Source organism: Oncorhynchus mykiss, unplaced genomic scaffold (genome assembly GCF_013265735.2).
Source record: "Oncorhynchus mykiss isolate Arlee unplaced genomic scaffold, USDA_OmykA_1.1 un_scaffold_130, whole genome shotgun sequence".
Lineage (NCBI taxonomy): Eukaryota > Metazoa > Chordata > Actinopteri > Salmoniformes > Salmonidae > Oncorhynchus > Oncorhynchus mykiss.
The window spans coordinates 1,263,619-1,290,000 of NW_023493663.1; the positions used below are offsets into that span (position 1 = coordinate 1,263,619).

General features: G+C 45.2%; 1 protein-coding gene across 11 annotated transcripts in view; it reads left to right on the forward strand.

The window, feature by feature from the left end:
• The window catches only part of LOC110516613 (trinucleotide repeat-containing gene 18 protein), a 113,964-nt gene that overhangs the window by 26,671 nt on the left and 60,911 nt on the right, over positions 1 to 26,382 (forward strand). For 10 of the 11 annotated variants that reach the window (XM_036972251.1, XM_036972249.1, XM_036972255.1 and 7 more), the window contains exons 3-7: positions 3,925 to 4,059; positions 5,039 to 5,164; positions 7,753 to 9,624; positions 10,515 to 10,596; positions 22,044 to 22,243. In XM_036972251.1, the coding sequence (XP_036828146.1) occupies positions 3,925 to 4,059; positions 5,039 to 5,164; positions 7,753 to 9,624; positions 10,515 to 10,596; positions 22,044 to 22,243 (2,415 nt within the window). The remainder of the gene's footprint in view (positions 1 to 3,924; positions 4,060 to 5,038; positions 5,165 to 7,752; positions 9,625 to 10,514; positions 10,597 to 22,043; positions 22,244 to 26,382) is intronic. The other variant, XM_036972257.1, reaches the window with a different exon arrangement.

The following is a 26,382-nucleotide window of genomic DNA, read 5'->3' on the forward strand; positions in this document are numbered from 1 at the left end:
CAGCTCAATGTAACAGTGACAGGTTTAGGTTACTGTCATTCATATTCACCCAGCTCAATGTAACAGTGACAGGTTTAGGTTACTGTCATTCATATTCACCCAGCTCAATGTAACAGTGACAGGTTTAGGTTACTGTCATTCATATTCCATTCACCCAGCTCAATGTAACAGTGACAGGTTTACATAATTTTCCCCTACACCCATCATGAGGTTGCTACAACCTAGCGTACGAATGAAAAGTTTATTACGAAGGAGCACACAGGTCGAGAGACACAAAAATGAAGGAGATAGTGACACGTACAATATCGCCTTAAAGTCTTGCCTGCATCTAGCTGTTCTAGGGTGTGATCATTAGTCCAGACTCTTGCCTTCATCTAGCTGTTCTAGGGTGTGGTCATTAGTCCAGACTCTTGCCTGCATCTAGCTGTTCTAGGGTGTGATCATTATTCCAGACTCTTGCCTGCATCTAGCTGTTCTAGGGTGTGGTCATTATTCCAGACTCTTACCTGCATCTAGCTGTTCTAGGGGTGTGATCATAATGTCCAAACACGTGCAAACGAGAGTTTCAAATCTTTGTACCATAACCGCTGCACACAGTCAACATCGTTATCAATGTCACCATATTGGCTAACGTCATAGTTAACATCGTTATCAATGTCACCATATTGGCTAACGTCATAGTTAACATCGTTATCAATGTCACCATATTGGCTAACGTCATAGTTAACATCGTTATCAATGTCACCATATTGGCTAACGTCATAGTTAACATCGTTATCAATGTCACCATATTGGCTAACGTCATAGTTAACATCGTTATCAATGTCACCATATTGGCTAACGTCATAGTTAACATCGTTATCAATGTCACCATATTGGCTAACGTCATAGTTAACATCGTTATCAATGTCACCATATTGGCTAACGTCATAGTTAACATCGTTATCAATGTCACCATATTGGCTAACGTCATAGTCAACATCGTTATCAATGTCACCATATTGGCTAACATCATAGTTAACATCGTTATCAATGTCACCATATTGGCTAACATGATAGTCAACATCGTTATCAATGTCACTATATTGGCTAACGTCATAGTTAACATCGTTATCAATGTCACCATATTGGCTAACGTCATAGTTAACATCGTTATCAATGTCACTATATTGGCTAACGTCATAGTTAACATCGTTATCAATGTCACCATATTGGCTAACATGATAGTCAACATCGTTATCAATGTCACCATATTGGCTAACATCGTTATCAATGTCACCATATTGGCTAACGTCATAGTTAACATCGTTATCAATGTCACCATATTGGCTAACATCGTTATCAATGTCACCATATTGGCTAACGTCATAGTTAACATCGTTATCAATGTCACTATATTGGCTAACGTCATAGTTAACATCGTTATCAATGTCACCATATTGGCTAACGTCATAGTTAACATCGCTCCCTAGAACTAATGAGTTCGTATAATAATACAACGAATATAGCTCTCTGCAGATTCTCAAGTGGAATAAATTAATTTGTTCAGAACTATTCAACTAATGTCTCTCTCTCTCTCTCTCTCTCTTTGAGTCAACTACTTACCACATTTTAATGCATTGCAGTGCTAGCTAGCTGTAGTTTTATTGCATTCAGTACTAGATTCATCATGTTATACACTGCAGTGCTAGCTAGCTGTAGTTTTATTGCATTCAGTACTAGATTCATCATGTTATACACTGCAGTGCTAGCTAGCTGTAGTTTTATTGCATTCAGTACTAGATTCATCATGTTATACACTGCAGTGCTAGCTAGCTGTAGTTTTATTGCATTCAGTACTAGATTCATCATGTTATACACTGCAGTGCTAGCTAGCTGTAGTTTTATTGCATTCAGTACTATATTCATCATGTTATACACTGCAGTGCTAGCTAGCTGTAGTTTTATTGCATTCAGTACTAGATTCATCATGTTATACACTGCAGTGCTAGCTAGCTGTAGTTTTATTGCATTCAGTACTAGATTCATTCTCTGATCCTTTGATTGGGTGGACATCATGTCAGTTCCGTGGCGCTACCTTACAGAGTGCTGTTGAGGCTACTGTAGGCCTTCTTTGCAAAACAGTTTTAATCAGTTATTTGGTGACGTGAATATATTTACTATCGTTTTTTTTCTGAACTTTAAAAAAAGAAAACGTGTTTCATTATTTTCTGTTTTTCTGAAATTCACTGAGTAGGATGGTCTTAGGAGCTACTCTACTGGTTTACACACCTACTCAGGCGCTTGTGGTTGGAGCAGGTCTGAATTTGTCTTTAGAGTCATTAATACACCTGTTTGTGTGTGTGTGTGTGCCAGTTTAGGATGTGTTGGTTTTGAGTGGTGTGTTATTTGGAGAACTGGCCGCGCGCGCGTGTGTGTGTGTGTGTGTGTGTGTTATTTAGAGAACTGGCTGTGTGTCATTTAGATTGCTGGGTGTGCACAGATTTACAAAGCACAGAGGTGTGTGTGTGTGTGGCAGGTTTAATACACTGATTTAGCTGCAGGAAGACTTGGGGAAACACGTCTCCACATCCCTCAGGGGACCACAGATCACCATCAGACACACACACACACACACTAACCCCGAGGCTTGGCTGCGTTGTCTTCAGGGGTTCAAAAGGCCAAATAGTTGGTGACCTGTACAGTGTGAGGTGTTAAATGGAACTGTGTTTTGTGCATACCCATGAGACACACTCGGCGAGTGGGCTCAGGGCCGCGGGGCCTTTACCCTTGGAGAGTAGGCTCAGGGCCTTTACCCTCGGAGAGTAGGCTCAGGGCCTTTACCCTCGGAGAGTGGGCTCAGGGCCGCGGGGCCTTTACCCTCAGAGAGTAGGCTCAGGGCCTTTACCCTCGGAGAGTAGGCTCAGGGCCTTTACCCTCGGAGAGTGGGCTCAGGGCCGCGGGGCCTTTACCCTCGGAGAGTAGGCTCAGGGCCTTTACCCTCGGAGAGTGGGCTCAGGGCCGCGGGGCCTTTACCCTCGGAGAGCGGGCTCAGGGCCGCGGGGCCATTACCCTCGGAGAGCGGGCTCAGGGCCGCGGGGCCTTTACCCTCGGAGAGCGGGCTCAGGGCCGCGGGGCTTTTACCCTCGGAGAGTAGGCTCAGGGCCGCGGGGCGTCTACCCTCGGAGAGTGGGCTCAGGGCCACGGGGCGTCTACCCTCGGAGAGTGGGCTCAGGGCCGCGGGGCGTCTACCCTCGGAGAGTGGGCTCAGGGCCGCGGGGCGTCTACCCTCGGAGAGTGGGCTCAGGGCCGCGGGGCGTCTACCCTCGGAGAGTGGGCTCAGGGCCGCGGGGCGTCTACCCTCGGAGAGTGGGCTCAGGGCCGCGGGGCGTCTACCCTCGGAGAGTGGGCTCAGGGCCGCGGGGCGTCTACCCTCGGAGAGTGGGCTCAGGGCCACGGGGCGTCTACCCTCGGAGAGTGGGCTCAGGGCCGCGGGGCTTTTACCCTCGGAGAGTGGGCTCAGGGCCGCGGGGCGTCTACCCTCGGAGAGTGGGCTCAGGGCCGCGGGGCGTCTACCCTCGGAGAGTGGGCTCAGGGCCGCGGGGCGTCTACCCTCGGAGAGTGGGCTCAGGGCCGCGGGGCGTCTACCCTCGGAGAGTGGGCTCAGGGCCGCGGGGCGTCTACCCTCGGAGAGTGGGCTCAGGGCCGCGGGGCGTCTACCCTCGGAGAGTGGGCTCAGGGCCGCGGGGCTTTTTTCTCTCCTGTTTTTGTCCTTTTTAGTGTTTTGATCTTGTTCATCCAGGCCTCTGGGATGTATTCTGGATGGGTGTGATGATGTCATAATCGGTCGACCTCTAGTATGATGTCAGTCTGTATTGACTACTGTATGTGTCTGTGTGTCTCGTCTCAATAAAGCTTCAAAGTCTCCGTATCTCATCCCTCCAGGTGATGCCTTCCCAGCAGCCTCCAGTCCCTTCCTGCCGGGCTATTCCGGCCCCTCCCCCCTAACCTCTGACCCAGCCTACAGATCACCCAATCAGATGGCTCAGCTCTGGGCCTCACACGCTGCCGCCCACGAAGGTAACGGACTGTTTCAGACTGTCCTTCATGTTCTGTCAGTGTTCTATCTGCGTTCCTATCTGCTCGCTTCACTACTGTCCCCTCTCTCTCCTGCTCCTGTCCTCTCTCCTCCTCCTGTCCTCTCTCTCTCCTGCCCCACTTCTATCCCTCCTCCTGTCCTCTCTCTCTTCTGCCCCACTTCTATCCCTCCTCCTGTCCTCTCTCTCCTCAGCTCTCTCTCTTGCCCCACTTCTATCCTTCCTCCTGTCCTCTCTCTCTCTCTCCTCGTCCCTCATCTCTCTCTCTCCTCGTCCCTCATCTCTCTCCTGCCCCACTTCTATCCCTCCTCCTGTCCTCTTTCCTGGAGGGAAGACAGGCACATCTCTCGCTCTCTCTCTCTCGCTCTCTCTCTCTCGCGCTCTCTCTCTCGCTCTCTCTCTCTCGCGCTCTCTCTCTCGCGCTCTCTCTCTCGCGCTCTCTCTCTCTCTCTCGCTCTCTCTCTCTCTCTCGCTCTCTCTCGCTCTCTCTCTCTCTCGCTCTCTCTCTCTCTCGCTCTCTCGCTCTCTCGCTCTCTCTCTCGCTCTCTTTCTCGCTCTCTCTCTCTCTCGCTCTCTCTCTCTCTCGCTCTCTCTCTCTCGCGCTCTCTCTCTCTCTCGCTCTCTCTCTCTCGCGCTCTCTCTCTCTCGCGCTCTCTCTCTCTCTCTCTCTCTCTCTCTCTCTCTCTCTCTCTCTCTCTCTCTCTCTCTCTCTCTCTCTCTCTCTCTCTCTCTCTCTCTCTCTCTCTCTCTCTCTCTCTCTCTCTCTCTCTCTCTCTCTCTCTCTCTCTCTCTCTCTCTCTCTCTCTCTCGCGCTCTCTTAGGCAGAGTAGGTCAACCGTGTGTCTACAGGTCAGAGGTCAGTAGTAGGGCTATCCATTCCTGGGGTTCCCACCGCCTAAGGAGTGCAGGTATTTGCTCTGTCCCAGCACCGACCCAACTGATGTGTGTTGTTGCTCTTCCAGGCTACGCCCCTCTCCCAGGCGGTCTGTACCCCAGCCCCTACCACCTCCCCCTGGGTAACCTGGAGCCTCCTCCCCCCTCGCTGGGCTTGGCTCAGCACCACCACCTCTACAACGCACCACACCAAGGTCAGTACACACGACCACTTCTAGACCACACTATGAGCCCCAAAATATTCAGTCTCTTCAGACCGTACTGCCTTCTAGACCACACTACAAGCCCCAAAATATTCAGTCTCTTCAAACCATACTGCCTTCTAGACCACACTACGAGCCCCAAAATATTCAGTCTCTTCAAACCATACTGCCTTCAGACTGAAATACGGTCTCATTTCAGTCTCTTCAGACCATACCGCCTTCAGACTGAAATACGGTCTCATTTCAGTCTCTTCAGACCATACTGCCTTCAGACTGAAATACGGTCTCATTTCAGTCTCTTCAGACCATACTGCCTTCAGACTGAAATACGGTCTCATTTCAGTCTCTTCAGACCATACTGCCTTCAGACTGAAATACGGTCTCATTTCAGTCTCTTCAAACCATACTGCCTTCAGATCAAAGTATTGATTTGTAATAGACGGTCTGAGCCCCAATAAAAAGGCCTTATTGGTCGTTGATTACATCACCTCTCCCACGTGGTGGGGACACAAACAAATGTCGATCAATTGGGGTCTCGGGACCAGCGCGGCGTCTCGGGACCAACGCTGCGTCTCGGGACCAACGCGGCGTCTCGGGACCAACGCGGCGTCTCGGGACCAACGCGGCGTCTCGGGACCAACGCGGCGTCTGTGTTCTGATGGATAATAAATTATTTTATTTCACCTTTATTTAACCAGGTAGGCTAGTTGAGAACACCTTTATTTAACCAGGTAGGCTAGTTGAGAACACCTTTATTTAACCAGGTAGGCTAGTTGAGAACAAGTTATCATTTACAACTGCGACCTGGCCAAGATAAAGCAAAGCAGTGTGACACAGACATCAACAACAGCGTTACACACAAACAAACGTACAGTCAATAACACTAATGAAAAGTCTATGTACGGTGTGTGCAAATGTAGAAGAGTAGGGTGGTAAGAGAATAAATAGGTCATGGAGGCAAAATAATTACAATTTAGCATTAACACTGGAGTGAGAGATGTGCAGATGATGATGTGCCAGTAGAGATACTGGGGAGCAAAAGAACAAGAGGATAAATGACAATATGGGGATGAGGTAGTTGGGTGGGCTATTTACAGATGGGCTGTGTACAGGTACGGTGATCTGTGAGCTGCTCTGACAGCTGGTGCTTAAAGTTAGAGAGGGAGATATGAGACTCCAGCTTTAGAGATTTTAGCAATTTTTTCATTCAGTCATTGGCAGCAGAGAACTGGAAGGAAAGGCGGCCAAAGGAAGTGTTGGCTTTGGGGATGACCAGTGAGATATACCTGAAACACTATACTCAGCAAATTGATGGATGAGGTGATGGTGTTGTTGTTGATGGATGAGGTGATGGTGTTGTTGTTGAAGGATGAGGTGATGGTGTTGTTGTTGAAGGAGGAGGTGATGGTGTTGTTGGAGGAGGAGGTGATGGTGTTGTTGTTGGAGGATGAGGTGATAGTGTTGTTGTTGGAGGATGAGGTGATGGTGTTGTTGAAGGATGAGGTGATGGTGTTGTTGTTGAAGGATGAGGTGATGGTGTTGTTGTTGAAGGAGGAGGTGATGGTGTTGTTGGAGGATGAGGTGGTGGTGTTGTTGTTGGAGGATGAGGTGGTGATGGTGTTGTTGGAGGATGAGGTGGTGATGGTGTTGTTGGAGGATGAGGTGGTGATGGTGTTGTTGGAGGATGAGGTGGTGATGGTGTTGTTGGAGGATGAGGTGGTGATGGTGTTGTTGGAGGATGAGGTGGTGATGGTGTTGTTGGAGGATGAGGTGGTGATGGTGTTGTTGGAGGATGTGGTGGTGATGGTGTTGTTGGAGGATGAGGTGGTGATGGTGTTGTTGGAGGATGAGGTGGTGGTGTTGTTGGAGGATGAGGTGATGGTGGTGTTGTTGGAGGATGAGGTGATGGTGTTGTTGTTGGGGGATGAGGTGTTGTTGTTGGAGGATGAGGTGTTGTTGTTGGAGGATGAGGTGTTGTTGTTGGAGGATGAGGTGTTGTTGTTGGAGGATGAGGTGTTGTTGTTGGAGGATGAGGTGATGGTGTTGGAGGATGAGGTGTTGGAGGATGAGGTGTTGGTGTTGGAGGATGAGGTGTTGGTGTTGGAGGATGAGGTGATGGAGGATGAGGTGTTGTTGTTGGAGGATGAGGTGTTGTTGTTGTTGGAGGATGAGGTGTTGTTGTTGTTGGAGGATGAGGTGTTGTTGTTGTTGGAGGATGAGGTGTTGTTGTTGTTGGAGGATGAGGTGTTGTTGTTGGCGGATGAGGTGTTGTTGTTGTTGGAGGATGAGGTGATGGTGTTGTTGGAGGATGAGGTGATGGTGTTGTTGGAGGATGAGGTGATGGTGTTGTTGGAGGATGAGGTGATGGTGTTGTTGGAGGATGAGGTGATGGTGTTGTTGGAGGATGAGTTGATGGTGTTGTTGGAGGATGAGGTGATGGTGTTGTTGGAGGATGAGGTGATGGTGTTGTTGGAGGATGAAGTGATGGTGTTGTTGTTGGAGGATGAAGTGATGGTGTTGTTGTTGGAGGATGAAGTGATCTGATGGTGTTGGTGGTGTTGTTGGTGTTTGTGTTCCAGAGAGGTTCTTCCTGCCGGTGTCGTTACCCCAGCCGCCTCTCCAACCCTCCTCCATCCCCCCCAGTTCCACCCCCCAGAGTAGCTCCCGGGAGGGGGGCAGGGACCGAGACATACCCTACCGCGAGGAGAGGGAGAGAGAGGAGCCTCAGGAGGGGGGCAGGGACCGAGACAGACTCTACCGTGTGGCGAGGGAGAGAGAGAAGCCTCAGGAGGGGGGCAGAGACATACCCTACCGCGAGGAGAGGGAGAGAGAGGAGCCTCAGGAGGGGGGCAGGGACCGAGACAGACTCTACCACGAGGAGAGAGAGGAGCCTCAGGAGAGGGGCAGAGACAGACTCTACCGCGAGGAGAGAGAGGAGCCTCAGGAGAGGGGCAGAGACAGACTCTACCGCGAGGAGAGAGAGGAGCCTCAGGAGGGGGGCAGAAACAGACTCTACCGCGAGGAGAGAGAGCGAGGCGAGAGGGAGCGGTCGAGAGAGGAGCCTCGTCCATACAGTGTGGTAGATCTGACACAGGATGGGAGGAGTGGAGAGAGAGAACGCGACAGAGACCGAGAGAGAGAAAGAGAGGTTCTCCTCCACCACCCCTCTGCTTCTCGACCCCCCCAGGGCTCCTCCTCTTCTGGGCGTTACCCAGAGACTGATGACACACCCACTCGCTCCCCCAACCCCAACCCCAGCCCCCACACACACACAGACAGGCTGAGGAAGACTGAATCTACCTACAGCGGTGGACTCCTCCCTGGCCCCGCCTACCCTGCACACCGGGAGCCTATCAGGGAACAGCGTGTGAGCGCGCCCACTTACGTGCCTTCTGTGGAGGTCTATGATGAGCAGATCGGCCCGATCCAGATCGCATCGCAGGCCAGGGACAAACAGGACAAACTGAGAGAAAGAGAGAGAGAAAGAGAGAGGGAAAGAGAGAGGGAGAGGTTTCCCGAAAAGACTCTATCGGACCGTCGCGCTTCTCTTCCTGGTGATTTGTCCAATCAGAGAGAGCGGGAGGAGGGCTCTGTGATCTGCTCCAACGGTTCGGCGCTGAAACGAGACGGTTACGTCAGCCAATCAGGGTTCAGCCCGGACCCCAGGGACACGCCAAAACATGCCATCCGATTGGGCTTGGAGCGGGTGGGGGAAGGGCCTAAATGGAACCCCATCAGCCCATTGGCCAACTATGCCACCAGTCATATGGCAGCTCTGGCCTCCCAGCACGGACACGCACACTCCACACAGCAGGCACGCACACACACTCATCCCTCACACAACAACCAGCCGGAACTCAACAGACCCCCTTCCAACCCCCACACACCCCAACACAGACACACACACACTCAACCCTCGCACCATAACCAGCAGGAACTCAACAGACCCTTATCCAACCCCCACACACCCCAACACAGACACACACATTCCCCCCACCCTCCGCCCCAACCCCAGAGGGGAGAGGAGGGACAGGGGCGCTACTTGGACACCTCAGCCCTGTACCGCCCAGTGGGGGGGAGGAGAGGGGGGTCTGAGGGGGGAGCAGACGGAGGAGAGGTGTCGGCCATGCAGAGTCTGATCAAATACAGCGGGACCTTCCCACCTGAACGCCAGGGGTCCTCCAGGCAGAACACGGACAACCAAGCCGCGTTCGGAGGGCTGGCGTTCATGAGGCTGGAGGGAGGAGGAGGAGGAGGAGCGGGGGCGAGGCTGATGAAGAGAGAGCTGGAGCGTCCCGACAGCTCTCGGTCGTTGGGACGCGGCGAAGGGGCGGGGCCAGGCGAGGGTGGGGGAGAGGTCCGTCACCCTCCTGTTGGGATAGCTGTGGCAGTGGCCAGACAGAGCAATACAGACTCCCAGAGACCTCTACTACTGCACGCAGGGGTTAAAGGTGAGACTATTTATTTATATCTTATAGCAAGGGGGCAACTGTGGTTCAGATATGGGGGGGGGGACAAACAGTTTTGTTTTGACATTTTAAAACACTTACTACAATTCTACAGTTTTTTTTCACACACCAAATTTTTTGGCACAAATTTGTTTACATCCCTGTTAGTGAGCATTTCTCCTTTGCCAAGATAATCCATCCACCTGACAGGTATATCATATCAAGAAGCTGATTAAACAGCATGATTGTTACACAGGTGCACCTTGTGCTGGGGGACAATAAAAGGCCACTAAAATGCCACGGATTTTCTTAAGTTTGTATTTAATTTGTTAAAAATTGTCTTATGTTTATTTTATATATATATATATATATGTAAAACACGAGATTTTTTTTATATATATATTTTTATTTTTGTTACTTGTATCCCTTTTTCTCCACAATTTCTGGTATCCAATTGGTCGTCCAACAGATGCATATCTGTATTCCCAGTCATGTGAAATCCATAGATTAATAAATTTAAATATCCATAGATTAATTAATTTAAATATCCATATATTAATAAATTTAAATATCCATAGATTAATTAATGTAAATATCCATAGATTAATTGATTTAAATATCCATAGATTAATTAATTTAAATATCCATAGATTAATGAATTTAAATATCCATAGATTAATTAATTAAAATATCCATAGATTAATTAATTAAAATATCCATAGATTAATAACTTTAAATTGACCTATTTCCGTATGAACTGTAAGTCGGTCAAATCGTAGAAATTTGTTTGCGTTTTACGTTCCGTATATTTTAATATACCAGATATCACCAAATCTACTGTTGTTGAAGCAGTGCATTATGGGTCACTATGTTCTATTCTGTCGTCCAAACAGACGAGGAGCGGGGGGACGAGCGAGCCCGTCACCGTGGTGATAGACTGGGGTGCCTGGAGCGTGAGCAGGAGAAGTTGCTCAGGTTAGGGGGCGTGACTAACGGCTCACCTGTGAAAGACTGCAGTGGAGGCAGTCTGTCACCTTTTCTGACCTGCAACCTGTTAGGAAACTGTAGTGGTTAGAGATATAACCTGTTAGGAAACTGTAGTGGTTAGATATATAACCTGTTAGGAAACTGTAGTGGTTAGAGAGATATAACCTGTTAGGAAACTGTAGTGGTTAGATATATAACCTGTTAGGAAACTGTAGTGGTTAGAGAGATATAACCTGTTAGGAAACTGTAGTGGTTAGAGAGATATAACCTGTTAGGCAACTGTAGTGGTTAGAGATATATAACCTGTTAGGAAACTGTAGTGGTTAGAGATATATAACCTGTTAGGAAACTGTAGTGGTTAGAGATATAACCTGTTAGGAAACTGTAGTGGTTATATATATAACCTGTTAGGAAACTGTAGTGGTTATATATATAACCTGTTAGGAAACTGTAGTGGTTAGATATATAACCTGTTAGGACACTGTAGTGGTTAGATATATAACCTGTTAGGAAACTGTAGTGGTTAGAGATATAACCTGTTAGGAAACTGTAGTGGTTAGAGATATATAACCTGTTAGGAAACTGTAGGGTTAGAGATATAACCTGTTAGGAAACTGTAGTGGTTAGAGATATATAACCTGTTAGGAAACTGTAGGGTTAGAGATATAACCTGTTAGGAAACTGTAGGGTTAGATATATAACCTGTTAGGAAACTGTAGTGGTTATATATATAACCTGTTAGGAAACTGTAGTGGTTATATATATAACCTGTTAGGAAACTGTAGTGGTTAGATATATAACCTGTTAGGACACTGTAGTGGTTAGATATATAACCTGTTAGGACACTGTAGGGTTTAGATATATAACCTGTTAGGAAACTGTAGTGGTTAGATATATAACCTGTTAGGACACTGTAGGGTTTAGATATATAACCTGTTAGGAAACTGTAGTGGTTAGAGATATATAACCTGTTAGGACACTGTAGTGGTTAGAGATATATAACCTGTTAGGAAACTGTAGTGGTTAGAGATATAACCTGTTAGGAAACTGTAGTGGTTAGAGATATAACCTGTTAGGAAACTGTAGGGGTTAGAGATATATAACCTGTTAGGAAACTGTAGTGGTTAGATATATAACCTGTTAGGAAACTGTAGTGGTTAGATATATAACCTGTTAGGACACTGTAGTGGTTAGAGATATAACCTGTTAGGAAACTGTAGTGGTTAGAGATATATAACCTGTTAGGACACTGTAGTGGTTAGATATATATAACCTGTTAGGAAACTGTAGTGGTTAGAGATATATAACCTGTTAGGAAACTGTAGTGGTTAGATATATATAACCTGTTAGGAAACTGTAGTGGTTAGATATATAACCTGTTAGGACACTGTAGTGGTTAGATATATAACCTGTTAGGACACTGTAGTGGTTAGATATATAACCTGTTAGGAAACTGTAGTGGTTAGATATATATAACCTGTTAGGAAACTGTAGTGGTTAGAGATATAACCTGTTAGGAAACTGTAGTGGTTAGATATATAACCTGTTAGGAAACTGTAGTGGTTAGATATATAACCTGTTAGGAAACTGTAGTGGTTAGATATATAACCTGTTAGGAAACTGTAGGGTTTAGATATATAACCTGTTAGGAAACTGTAGTGGTTAGAGATATAACCTGTTAGGAAACTGTAGTGGTTATATATATAACCTGTTAGGACACTGTAGTGGTTAGATATATAACCTGTTAGGAAACTGTAGTGGTTAGAGATATAACCTGTTAGGAAACTGTAGTGGTTATATATATAACCTGTTAGGACACTGTAGTGGTTAGATATATAACCTGTTAGGAAACTGTAGGGTTTAGATATATAACCTGTTAGGACACTGTAGTGGTTAGAGATATAACCTGTTAGGAAACTGTAGTGGTTATATATATAACCTGTTAGGAAACTGTAGGGTTTAGATATATAACCTGTTAGGACACTGTAGTGGTTAGAGATATAACCTGTTAGGAAACTGTAGTGGTTAGAGATATAACCTGTTAGGAAACTGTAGTGGTTAGAGATATATAACCTGTTAGGAAACTGTAGTGGTTAGAGATATATAACCTGTTAGGAAACTGTAGTGGTTAGAGATATAACCTGTTAGGAAACTGTAGTGGTTAGATATATATAACCTGTTAGGAAGCTGTAGTGGTTAGATATATAACCTGTTAGGACACTGTAGGGTTTAGAGATATATAACCTGTTAGGAAACTGTAGGGTTTAGATATATATAACCTGTTAGGAAACTGTAGGGTTTAGATATATATAACCTGTTAGGAAACTGTAGTGGTTAGATATATAACCTGTTAGGACACTGTAGGGTTTAGAGATATATAACCTGTTAGGAAACTGTAGTGGTTAGAGATATATAACCTGTTAGGAAACTGTAGTGGTTAGGGATATATAACCTGTTAGGAAACTGTAGTGGTTAGAGATATAACCTGTTAGGAAACTGTAGTGGTTAGGGATATATAACCTGTTAGGAAACTGTAGTGGTTAGAGATATAACCTGTTAGGAAACTGTAGTGGTTAGAGATATAACCTGTTAGGAAACTGTAGTGGTTAGGGATATATAACCTGTTAGGAAACTGTAGTGGTTAGAGATATATAACCTGTTAGGAAACTGTAGTGGTTAGAGATATATAACCTGTTAGGAAACTGTAGTGGTTAGGGATATATAACCTGTTAGGAAACTGTAGTGGTTAGAGATATATAACCTGTTAGGAAACTGTAGTGGTTAGAGATATATAACCTGTTAGGAAACTGTAGTGGTTAGAGATATAACCTGTTAGGAAACTGTAGTGGTTAGATATATAACCTGTTAGGAAACTGTAGTGGTTAGATATATATAACCTGTTAGGAAACTGTAGTGGTTAGATATATAACCTGTTAGGAAACTGTAGTGGTTAGATATATAACCTGTTAGGAAACTGTAGTGGTTAGAGATATATAACCTGTTAGGAAACTGTAGTGGTTAGAGATATATAACCTGTTAGGAAACTGTAGTGGTTAGATATATAACCTGTTAGGAAACTGTAGTGGTTAGATATATAACCTGTTAGGAAACTGTAGTGGTTAGATATATAACCTGTTAGGAAACTGTAGTGGTTAGATATATAACCTGTTAGGAAACTGTAGTGGTTAGATATATAACCTGTTAGGAAACTGTAGTGGTTAGATATATAACCTGTTAGGAAACTGTAGTGGTTAGATATATATAACCTGTTAGGAAACTGTAGTGGTTAGAGATATAACCTGTTAGGAAACTGTAGTGGTTATATATATAACCTGTTAGGAAACTGTAGTGGTTAGATATATAACCTGTTAGGAAACTGTAGTGGTTAGAGATATAACCTGTTAGGAAACTGTAGTGGTTAGAGATATATAACCTGTTAGGAAACTGTAGTGGTTAGGGATATATAACCTGTTAGGAAACTGTAGTGGTTAGAGATATAACCTGTTAGGAAACTGTAGTGGTTAGAGATATAAATCCTGTTAGGAAACTGTAGTGGTTAGATATATAACCTGTTAGGAAACTGTAGTGGTTAGATATATAACCTGTTAGGAAACTGTAGTGGTTAGATATATAACCTGTTAGGAAACTGTAGTGGTTAGAGATATATAACCTGTTAGGAAACTGTAGTGGTTAGATATATATAACCTGTTAGGAAACTGTAGTGGTTAGATATATAACCTGTTAGGAAACTGTAGTGGTTAGATATATATAACCTGTTAGGAAACTGTAGTGGTTAGATATATAACCTGTTAGGAAGCTGTAGTGGTTAGATATATAACCTGTTAGGAAACTGTAGTGGTTAGATATATATAACCTGTTAGGAAACTGTAGTGGTTAGATATATATAACCTGTTAGGAAACTGTAGTGGTTAGAGATATATAACCTGTTAGGAAACTGTAGTGGTTAGAGATATATAACCTGTTAGGAAACTGTAGTGGTTAGAGATATAACCTGTTAGGAAACTGTAGTGGTTAGATATATAACCTGTTAGGAAACTGTAGTGGTTAGATATATATAACCTGTTAGGAAACTGTAGTGGTTAGAGATATAACCTGTTAGGAAACTGTAGTGGTTAGATATATAACCTGTTAGGAAACTGTAGTGGTTAGATATATAACCTGTTAGGAAACTGTAGTGGTTAGAGATATAACCTGTTAGGAAACTGTAGTGGTTAGATATATAACCTGTTAGGAAACTGTAGTGGTTAGAGATATAACCTGTTAGGAAACTGTAGTGGTTAGAGATATATAACCTGTTAGGAAACTGTAGTGGTTAGAGATATAACCTGTTAGGAAACTGTAGTGGTTAGAGATATAACCTGTTAGGAAACTGTAGTGGTTAGATATATAACCTGTTAGGAAACTGTAGTGGTTAGAGATATAACCTGTTAGGAAACTGTAGTGGTTAGATATATAACCTGTTAGGAAACTGTAGTGGTTAGAGATATATAACCTGTTAGGAAACTGTAGTGGTTAGAGATATAACCTGTTAGGAAACTGTAGTGGTTAGAGATATAACCTGTTAGGAAACTGTAGTGGTTAGATATATAACCTGTTAGGAAACTGTAGTGGTTAGAGATATAACCTGTTAGGAAACTGTAGTGGTTAGAGATATATAACCTGTTAGGAAACTGTAGTGGTTAGAGATATAACCTGTTAGGAAACTGTAGTGGTTAGAGATATAACCTGTTAGGAAACTGTAGTGGTTAGATATATATAACCTGTTAGGAAACTGTAGTGGTTAGATATATATAACCTGTTAGGAAACTGTAGTGGTTAGAGATATAACCTGTTAGGAAACTGTAGTGGTTAGGGATATATAACCTGTTAGGAAACTGTAGTGGTTAGAGATATAACCTGTTAGGAAACTGTAGTGGTTAGATATATAACCTGTTAGGAAACTGTAGTGGTTAGATATATAACCTGTTAGGAAACTGTAGTGGTTAGATATATAACCTGTTAGGAAACTGTAGTGGTTATATATATAACCTGTTAGGAAACTGTAGTGGTTAGAGATATATAACCTGTTAGGAAACTGTAGTGGTTAGGGATATATAACCTGTTAGGAAACTGTAGTGGTTAGAGATATATAACCTGTTAGGAAACTGTAGTGGTTAGATATATAACCTGTTAGGAAACTGTAGTGGTTAGGGATATATAACCTGTTAGGAAACTGTAGTGGTTAGAGATATAACCTGTTAGGAAACTGTAGTGGTTAGATATATAACCTGTTAGGAAACTGTAGTGGTTAGAGATATATAACCTGTTAGGAAACTGTAGGGTTTAGAGATATAACCTGTTAGGAAACTGTAGTGGTTAGGGATATATAACCTGTTAGGAAACTGTAGTGGTTAGAGATATATAACCTGTTAGGAAACTGTAGTGGTTAGAGATATAACCTGTTAGGAAACTGTAGTGGTTAGGGATATATAACCTGTTAGGAAACTGTAGTGGTTAGAGATATAACCTGTTAGGAAACTGTAGTGGTTAGAGATATATAACCTGTTAGGAAACTGTAGTGGTTAGATATATAACCTGTTAGGAAACTGTAGTGGTTAGATATATAACCTGTTAGGAAACTGTAGTGGTTAGAGATATATAACCTGTTAGGAAACTGTAGTGGTTAGATATATAACCTGTTAGGAAACTGTAGTGGTTAGATATATAACCTGTTAGGAAACTGTAGTGGTTAGGGATATATAACCTGTTAGGAAACTGTAGTGGTTAGGGATATATAACCTGTTAGGAAACTGTAGTGGTTAGAGATATATAACCTGTTAGGAAACTGTAGTGGTTAGAGATATAACCTGTTAGGAAACTGTAGTGGTTAGAGATATAACCTGTTAGGAAACTGTAGTGGTTAGATATATAACCTGTTAGGAAACTGTAGTGGTTAGAGATATAACCTGTTAGGAAACTGTAGTGGTTAGATATATAACCTGTTAGGAAACTGTAGTGGTTAGATATATAACCTGTTAGGAAACTGTAGTGGTTAGAGATATAACCTGTTAGGAAACTGTAGTGGTTAGAGATATATAACCTGTTAGGAAACTGTAGTGGTTAGAGATATATAACCTGTTAGGAAACTGTAGTGGTTAGATATATAACCTGTTAGGAAACTGTAGTGGTTATATATATAACCTGTTAGGAAACTGTAGTGGTTAGATATATAACCTGTTAGGAAACTGTAGTGGTTAGATATATAACCTGTTAGGAAACTGTAGTGGTTAGAGATATAACCTGTTAGGAAACTGTAGTGGTTAGAGATATATAACCTGTTAGGAAACTGTAGTGGTTAGAGATATAACCTGTTAGGAAACTGTAGTGGTTAGAGATATAACCTGTTAGGAAACTGTAGTGGTTAGATATATAACCTGTTAGGAAACTGTAGTGGTTAGAGATATAACCTGTTAGGAAACTGTAGTGGTTAGAGATATATAACCTGTTAGGAAACTGTAGTGGTTAGAGATATAACCTGTTAGGAAACTGTAGTGGTTAGAGATATAACCTGTTAGGAAACTGTAGTGGTTAGATATATATAACCTGTTAGGAAACTGTAGTGGTTAGATATATATAACCTGTTAGGAAACTGTAGTGGTTAGAGATATAACCTGTTAGGAAACTGTAGTGGTTAGGGATATATAACCTGTTAGGAAACTGTAGTGGTTAGAGATATAACCTGTTAGGAAACTGTAGTGGTTAGATATATAACCTGTTAGGAAACTGTAGTGGTTAGATATATAACCTGTTAGGAAACTGTAGTGGTTAGGGATATATAACCTGTTAGGAAACTGTAGTGGTTAGAGATATAACCTGTTAGGAAACTGTAGTGGTTAGAGATATAACCTGTTAGGAAACTGTAGTGGTTAGAGATATAACCTGTTAGGAAACTGTAGTGGTTAGATATATAACCTGTTAGGAAACTGTAGTGGTTAGATATATAACCTGTTAGGAAACTGTAGTGGTTAGATATATAACCTGTTAGGAAACTGTAGTGGTTAGATATATAACCTGTTAGGAAACTGTAGTGGTTATATATATAACCTGTTAGGAAACTGTAGTGGTTAGAGATATATAACCTGTTAGGAAACTGTAGTGGTTAGGGATATATAACCTGTTAGGAAACTGTAGTGGTTAGAGATATATAACCTGTTAGGAAACTGTAGTGGTTAGATATATAACCTGTTAGGAAACTGTAGTGGTTAGGGATATATAACCTGTTAGGAAACTGTAGTGGTTAGAGATATAACCTGTTAGGAAACTGTAGTGGTTAGATATATAACCTGTTAGGAAACTGTAGTGGTTAGAGATATATAACCTGTTAGGAAACTGTAGGGTTTAGAGATATAACCTGTTAGGAAACTGTAGTGGTTAGGGATATATAACCTGTTAGGAAACTGTAGTGGTTAGAGATATATAACCTGTTAGGAAACTGTAGTGGTTAGAGATATAACCTGTTAGGAAACTGTAGTGGTTAGGGATATATAACCTGTTAGGAAACTGTAGTGGTTAGAGATATAACCTGTTAGGAAACTGTAGTGGTTAGAGATATATAACCTGTTAGGAAACTGTAGTGGTTAGATATATAACCTGTTAGGAAACTGTAGTGGTTAGATATATAACCTGTTAGGAAACTGTAGTGGTTAGAGATATATAACCTGTTAGGAAACTGTAGTGGTTAGATATATAACCTGTTAGGAAACTGTAGTGGTTAGATATATAACCTGTTAGGAAACTGTAGTGGTTAGGGATATATAACCTGTTAGGAAACTGTAGTGGTTAGGGATATATAACCTGTTAGGAAACTGTAGTGGTTAGAGATATATAACCTGTTAGGAAACTGTAGTGGTTAGAGATATAACCTGTTAGGAAACTGTAGTGGTTAGAGATATAACCTGTTAGGAAACTGTAGTGGTTAGATATATAACCTGTTAGGAAACTGTAGTGGTTAGATATATAACCTGTTAGGAAACTGTAGTGGTTAGATATATAACCTGTTAGGAAACTGTAGTGGTTAGATATATAACCTGCTAGGAAACTGTAGTGGTTAGGGATATATAACCTGTTAGGAAACTGTAGTGGTTAGAGATATAACCTGTTAGGAAACTGTAGTGGTTAGAGATATAAATCCTGTTAGGAAACTGTAGTGGTTAGATATATAACCTGTTAGGAAACTGTAGTGGTTAGAGATATAACCTGTTAGGAAACTGTAGTGGTTAGATATATAACCTGTTAGGAAACTGTAGTGGTTAGAGATATAACCTGTTAGGAAACTGTAGTGGTTAGAGATATAACCTGTTAGGAAACTGTAGTGGTTAGATATATAACCTGTTAGGAAACTGTAGTGGTTAGATATATAACCTGTTAGGAAACTGTAGTGGTTAGAGATATAACCTGTTAGGAAACTGTAGTGGTTAGAGATATAACCTGTTAGGAAACTGTAGTGGTTAGATATATAACCTGTTAGGAAACTGTAGTGGTTAGAGATATATAACCTGTTAGGAAACTGTAGTGGTTAGAGATATATAACCTGTTAGGAAACTGTAGTGGTTAGAGATATATAACCTGTTAGGAAACTGTAGTGGTTAGGGATATATAACCTGTTAGGAAACTGTAGTGGTTAGATATATAACCTGTTAGGAAACTGTAGTGGTTAGAGATATATAACCTGTTAGGAAACTGTAGTGGTTAGAGATATATAACCTGTTAGGAAACTGTAGTGGTTAGATATATATATATATATAACCTGTTAGGAAACTGTAGTGGTTAGATATATATAACCTGTTAGGAAACTGTAGTGGTTAGATATATAACCTGTTAGGAAACTGTAGTGGTTAGAGATATAACCTGTTAGGAAACTGTAGTGGTTAGATATATAACCTGTTAGGAAACTGTAGTGGTTAGAGATATATAACCTGTTAGGAAACTGTAGTGGTTAGATATATAACCTGTTAGGAAACTGTAGTGGTTAGAGATATAACCTGTTAGGAAACTGTAGTGGTTAGAGATATAACCTGTTAGGAAACTGTAGTGGTTAGATATATAACCTGTTAGGAAACTGTAGTGGTTAGATATATATAACCTGTTAGGAAACTGTAGTGGTTAGAGATATATAACCTGTTAGGAAACTGTAGTGGTTAGAGATATAACCTGTTAGGAAACTGTAGTGGTTAGAGATATAACCTGTTAGGAAACTGTAGTGGTTAGATATATAACCTGTTAGGAAACTGTAGTGGTTAGAGATATATAACCTGTTAGGAAACTGTAGTGGTTAGGGATATATAACCTGTTAGGAAACTGTAGTGGTTAGAGATATATAACCTGTTAGGAAACTGTAGTGGTTAGAGATATAACCTGTTAGGAAACTGTAGTGGTTAGATATATAACCTGTTAGGAAACTGTAGTGGTTAGAGATATATAACCTGTTAGGACACTGTAGTGGTTAGAGATATAACCTGTTAGGAAACTGTAGTGGTTATAGATATAACCTGTTAGGAAACTGTAGTGGTTAGATATATAACCTGTTAGGAAACTGTAGTGGTTAGATATATAACCTGTTAGGAAACTGTAGTGGTTAGATATATAACCTGTTAGGAAACTGTAGTGGTTAGATATATAACCTGTTAGGAAACTGTAGTGGTTAGATATATAACCTGTTAGGAAACTGTAGTGGTTAGGGATATATAACCTGTTAGGAAACTGTAGTGGTTAGAGATATAACCTGTTAGGAAACTGTAGTGGTTAGAGATATAACCTGTTAGGAAACTGTAGTGGTTAGATATATAACCTGTTAGGAAACTGTAGTGGTTAGATATATATAACCTGTTAGGAAACTGTAGTGGTTAGATATATAACCTGTTAGGAAACTGTAGTGGTTAGATATATATAACCTGTTAGGAAACTGTAGTGGTTAGAGATATATAACCTGTTAGGCAACTGTAGTGGTTAGATATATAACCTGTTAGGAAACTGTAGTGGTTAGATATATAACCTGTTAGGAAACTGTAGTGGTTAGAGATATAACCTGTTAGGAAACTGTAGTGGTTAGAGATATAACCTGTTAGGAAACTGTAGTGGTTAGATATATATAACCTGTTAGGAAACTGTAGTGGTTAGAGATATATAACCTGTTAGGAAACTGTAGTGGTTAGAGATATATAACCTGTTAGCTTGATTCCCTGGTTGGGTTGATTCCCTGGTGGGGTTAGGGGTTGATTCCCTGGTGGGGTTAGGGGTTGATTCCCGGGTGGGGTTAGGGGTTGATTCCCGGGTGGGGTTAGGGGTTGATTCCCGGGTGGGGTTAGGGGTTGATTCCCGGGTGGGGTTGGGGGTTGATTCCCGGGTGGGGTTGATTCCCTGGTTAGGGGTTGATTCCCTGGTTGGGTTAGCTTGATTCCCTGGTTGGGTTAGGGGTTAGCCTGATTCCCTGGTTGGGTTAGGGGTTAGATTGATTCCCTGGTTGGGTTAGCTTGATTCCCGGGTTAGGGGTTGATTCCCTGGTTGGGTTAGCTTGATACCCTGATTGGCTAGCTTGATTCCCTGGTTAAGGGTTGATTCCCTGGTTGGGTTAGCTTGATACCCTGATTGGGTTAGCTTGATTCCCTGGTTAGGGGTTGATTTCCTGGTTGGGTTAGGGGTTGATTCCCTGGTTGGGTTAGGGGTTGATTCCCTGGTTGGGTTAGGGGTTGATTCCCTGGTTGGGTTAGGGGTTGGTTCCCTGGTTAGGGGTTGGTTCCCTGGTTAGGGGTTGGTTCCCTGGTTGGGTTAGGGGTTGGTTCCCTGGTTGGGTTAGGAGTTGGTTCCCTGGTTGGGTTAGGGGTTGATTCCCTGGTTGGGTTAGGGGTTGATTCCCTGGTTGGGTTAGGGGTTGATTCCCTGGTTGGGTTAGGGGTTGATTCCCTGGTTGGGTTAGGGGTTGGTTCCCTGGTTGGGTTAGGGGTTGATTCCCTGGTTGTGTTTGCTTGATTCCCTAGTGGTGTTGGGGGTGGATTCCCTGGTTGGGTTAGGGGGTGGATTCCCTGGTTGGGTTAGGGGTTGATTCCCTGGTTGGGTTAGGGGTTGATTACCTGGTTGGGTTAGGGGTTGATTCCCTGGTTAGGGGTTGATTCCCTGGTTGGGTTAGGGGTTGATTCCCTGGTTAGCGGTTGATTCCCTGGTTAGCGGTTGATTCCCTGTTTATGGGTTGATTCCCTGGTTGGGTTAGGGGTTGATTCCCTGGTTAGCGGTTGATTCCCTGGTTAGGGGTTGATTCCCTGGTTGTGTTGATTCTCTTGTTCCTGAAGTGTGTGCAGTCTATCACTCCATATCAAGGATGGATATAAATAGTGTTATGAATTAATGTTTTTGTGTGTGTGTGTGTGTGTGTGTGTGATCAGAGAGAGTAAGGAGCTGGCAGAGTTCACCCAGATGCACCCTCCCTTGGTGTCCAGCGCCCTGACCTCTAACCTCATGACCTCCAACCTCATGGTGACTGGAGGCTCCGCCCGCTGGCCCCACGACCCCTCCCCCCTGACCTCTCACCCCTGGATGCCCCGCCAAGGAGCACCGCCCATCTGGCTGTCAGGATCCCCCTACGGTACACACCCACTATACCCACTACACACCCGCTATACCCTCTATAACCACTATGCCCACTACACACACACTACACACCCACTATATCCACTATACCCACTACACACACACACACAATATACCCACTATACCCACTACACACCCACTATATCCACTATACCCACACTATTTCCACTATATCCACACTATACCCACTACACACACACACACTATACCCACTACACACACACACTATATCCACTATACACACACACACACACACTATACCCACCTCACACATTGTACCCACTACACACACACACTATACCCACTATATCCACTATACCCACCTCGCACATTGTACCCACTTTACCCACTACACACACACTATACCCACTATACCCACACTATTTACACTATATCCACACTATACTCACTACACACACACACACACACATTATTTCCACTATATCCACACTATACCCACTATTTCCACTATATCCACACTATACCCACTATACCCACACTATATCCACTATATCCACACACATACTATATCCACTATACCCACTATATCCACACACACACTATACACACTATACCCACTATATCCACACACACACACACACACACACACACTATACCCACTATATCCACTACACACATACACACTATACCCACCTCACACATTGTACCCACTTTACCCACTACACACACACTATACCCACTACACACACACTATACCCACTATATCCACTATACCCACCTCACACATTGTACCCACTTTATCCACTACACACACACTTTACCAACTACACACACACTATACCCACTATATCCACTATACCCACCTCGCACATTGTACCCACTTTACCCACTACACACACACACTATACCCACACACACACACACACACACACACTATACCCACTATACCCACACACACACTATACCCACTATACACACACACACACACTATACCCACACACACACACTATACCCACAATACACACACACACTATATCCACCACACACACACACACTATACACACACACACACTATACCCACTATACCCACTACATACCCACTATACCCACTACACACCCACTATACCCACTATATCCACACACACACACTATATCCACTACACACCCACTATACCCACTATACCCACTACACACCCACTATACCCACTATATCCACTATACCCACTATATCTATACCCACTATACCCACTACACACCCACTATACCCACTATATCCACACACTATACCCACTATATCCACTCACCCACTATACCCACTATATATATATATATATATATATATCCATTTGACAAATAAGTATAATCTTAGTCTACCCACACAGCCTAACTGCACTGTATCTGTAAGCTGTTGGCCAGAGCGCAGGTGAGCTGTTGGCCAGAGCGCAGGTGAGCTGTTGGCTAGAGCGCAGGTGAGCTGTTGGCTAGAGCGCAGGTGAGCTGTTGGCTAGAGCGCAGGTGAGCTGTTGGCTAGAGCGCAGGTGAGCTGTTGGCTAGAGCGCAGGTGAGCTGTTGGCTAGAGCGCAGGTGAGCTGTTGGCCAGAGCGCAGGTGAGCTGTTGGCCAGAGCGCAGGTGAGCTGTCGGCCAGAGCGCAGGTGAGCTGTCGGCCAGAGCGCAGGTGAGCTGTCGGCCAGAGCGCAGGTGAGCTGTCGGCCAGAGCGCAGGTGAGCTGTCGGCCAGAGCGCAGGTGAGCTGTCGGCCAGAGCGCAGGTGAGCTGTCGGCCAGAGCGCAGGTGAGCTGTCGGCCAGAGCGCAGGTGAGCTGTCGGCCAGAGCGCAGGTGAGCTGTCGGCCAGAGCGCAGGTGAGCTGTCGGCCAGAGCGCAGGTGCCCTGTCGGCCAGAGCGCAGGTGCCCTGTCGGCCAGAGCGCAGGTGCCCTGTCGGCCAGAGCGCAGGTGCCCTGTCGGCCAGAGCGCAGGTGCCCTGTCGGCCAGAGCGCAGGTGAGCTGTCGGCCAGAGCGCAGGTGAGCTGTCGGCCAGAGCGCAGGTGAGCTGTCGGCCAGAGCGCAGGTGAGCTGTCGGCCAGAGCGCAGGTGAGCTGTCGGCCAGAGCGCAGGTGAGCTGTCGGCCAGAGCGCAGGTGAGCTGTCGGCCAGAGCGCAGGTGAGCTGTCGGCCAGAGCGCAGGTGAGCTGTCGGCCAGAGCGCAGGTGAGCTGTCGGCCAGAGCGCAGGTGCCCTGTCGGCCAGAGCGCAGGTGCCCTGTCGGCCAGAGCGCAGGTGCCCTGTCGGTCCCCCAATATCCTGACCCAGCTGCTGGTCCCCCAATATCCTGACCTAGCTGCTGGTCCCCCAATATCCTGACCCAGCTGCTGGTCCCCCAATATCCTGACCCAGCTGCTGGTCCCCCAATATCCTGACCCAGCTGCTGGTCCCCCAATATCCTGACCCAGCTGCTGGTCCCCCAATATCCTGACCCAGCTGCTGGTCCCCCAATATCCTGACCCAGCTGCTGGTCCCCCAATATCCTGACCCAGCTGCTGGTCCCCCAATATCCTGACCCAGCTGCTGGTCCCCCAATATCCTGACCCAGCTGCTGGTCCCCCAATATCCTGACCCAGCTGCTGGTCCCCCAATATCCTGACCCAGCTGCTGGTCCCCCAATATCCTGACCCAGCTGCTGGTCCCCCAATATCCTGACCCAGCTACTGGTCCCCCAATATCCTGACCCAGCTACTGGTCCCCCAATATCCTGACCCAGCTACTGGTCCCCCAATATCCTGACCCAGCTACTGGTCCCCCAATATCCTGACCCAGCTGCTGGTCCCCCAATATCCTAACCAAGCTGCTGGTCCCCCAATATCCTGACCCAGCTGCTGGTCCCCCAATATCCTGACCCAGCTACTGGTCCCCCAATATCCTGACCCAGCTGCTGGTCCCCCAATATCCTAACCAAGCTGCTGGTCCCCCAATATCCTGACCCAGCTGCTGGTCCCCCAATATCCTGACCCAGCTGCTGGTCCCCCAATATCCTGACCCAGCTGCTGGTCCCCCAATATCCTGACCCAGCTGCTGGTCCCCCAATATCCTGACCCAGCTGCTGGTCCCCCAATATCCTGACCCAGCTGCTGGTCCCCCAATATCCTGACCCAGCTGCTGGTCCCCCAATATCCTGACCCAGCTGCTGGTCCCCCAATATCCTGACCCAGCTGCTGGTCCCCCAATATCCTGACCCAGCTGCTGGTCCCCCAATATCCTGACCCAGCTGCTGGTCCCCCAATATCCTGACCCAGCTGCTGGTCCCCCAATATCCTGACCCAGCTGCTGGTCCCCCAATATCCTGACCCAGCTGCTGGTCCCCCAATATCCTGACCCAGCTGCTGGTCCCCCAATATCCTGACCCAGCTGCTGGTCCCCCAATATCCTGACCCAGCTGCTGGTCCCCCAATATCCTGACCCAGCTGCTGGTCCCCCAATATCCTGACCCAGCTGCTGGTCCCCCAATATCCTGACCCAGCTGCTGGTCCCCCAATATCCTGACCCAGCTGCTGGTCCCCCAATATCCTGACCCAGCTGCTGGTCCCCCAATATCCTGACCCAGCTGCTGGTCCCCCAATATCCTGACCCAGCTGCTGGTCCCCCAATATCCTGACCCAGCTGCTGGTCCCCCAATATCCTGACCCAGCTGCTGGTCCCCCAATATCCTGACCCAGCTGCTGGTCCCCCAATATCCTGACCCAGCTGCTGGTCCCCCAATATCCTGACCCAGCTGCTGGTCCCCCAATATCCTGACCCAGCTGCTGGTCCCCCAATATCCTGACCCAGCTGCTGGTCCCCCAATATCCTGACCCAGCTGCTGGTCCCCCAATATCCTGACCCAGCTGCTGGTCCCCCAATATCCTGACCCAGCTGCTGGTCCCCCAATATCCTGACCCAGCTGCTGGTCCCCCAATATCCTGACCCAGCTGCTGGTCCCCCAATATCCTGACCCAGCTGCTGGTCCCCCAATATCCTGACCCAGCTGCTGGTCCCCCAATATCCTGACCCAGCTACTGGTCCCCCAATATCCTGACCCAGCTGCTGGTCCCCCAATATCCTGACCCAGCTACTGGTCCCCCAATATCCTGACCCAGCTACTGGTCCCCCAATATCCTGACCCAGCTGCTGGTCCCCCAATAT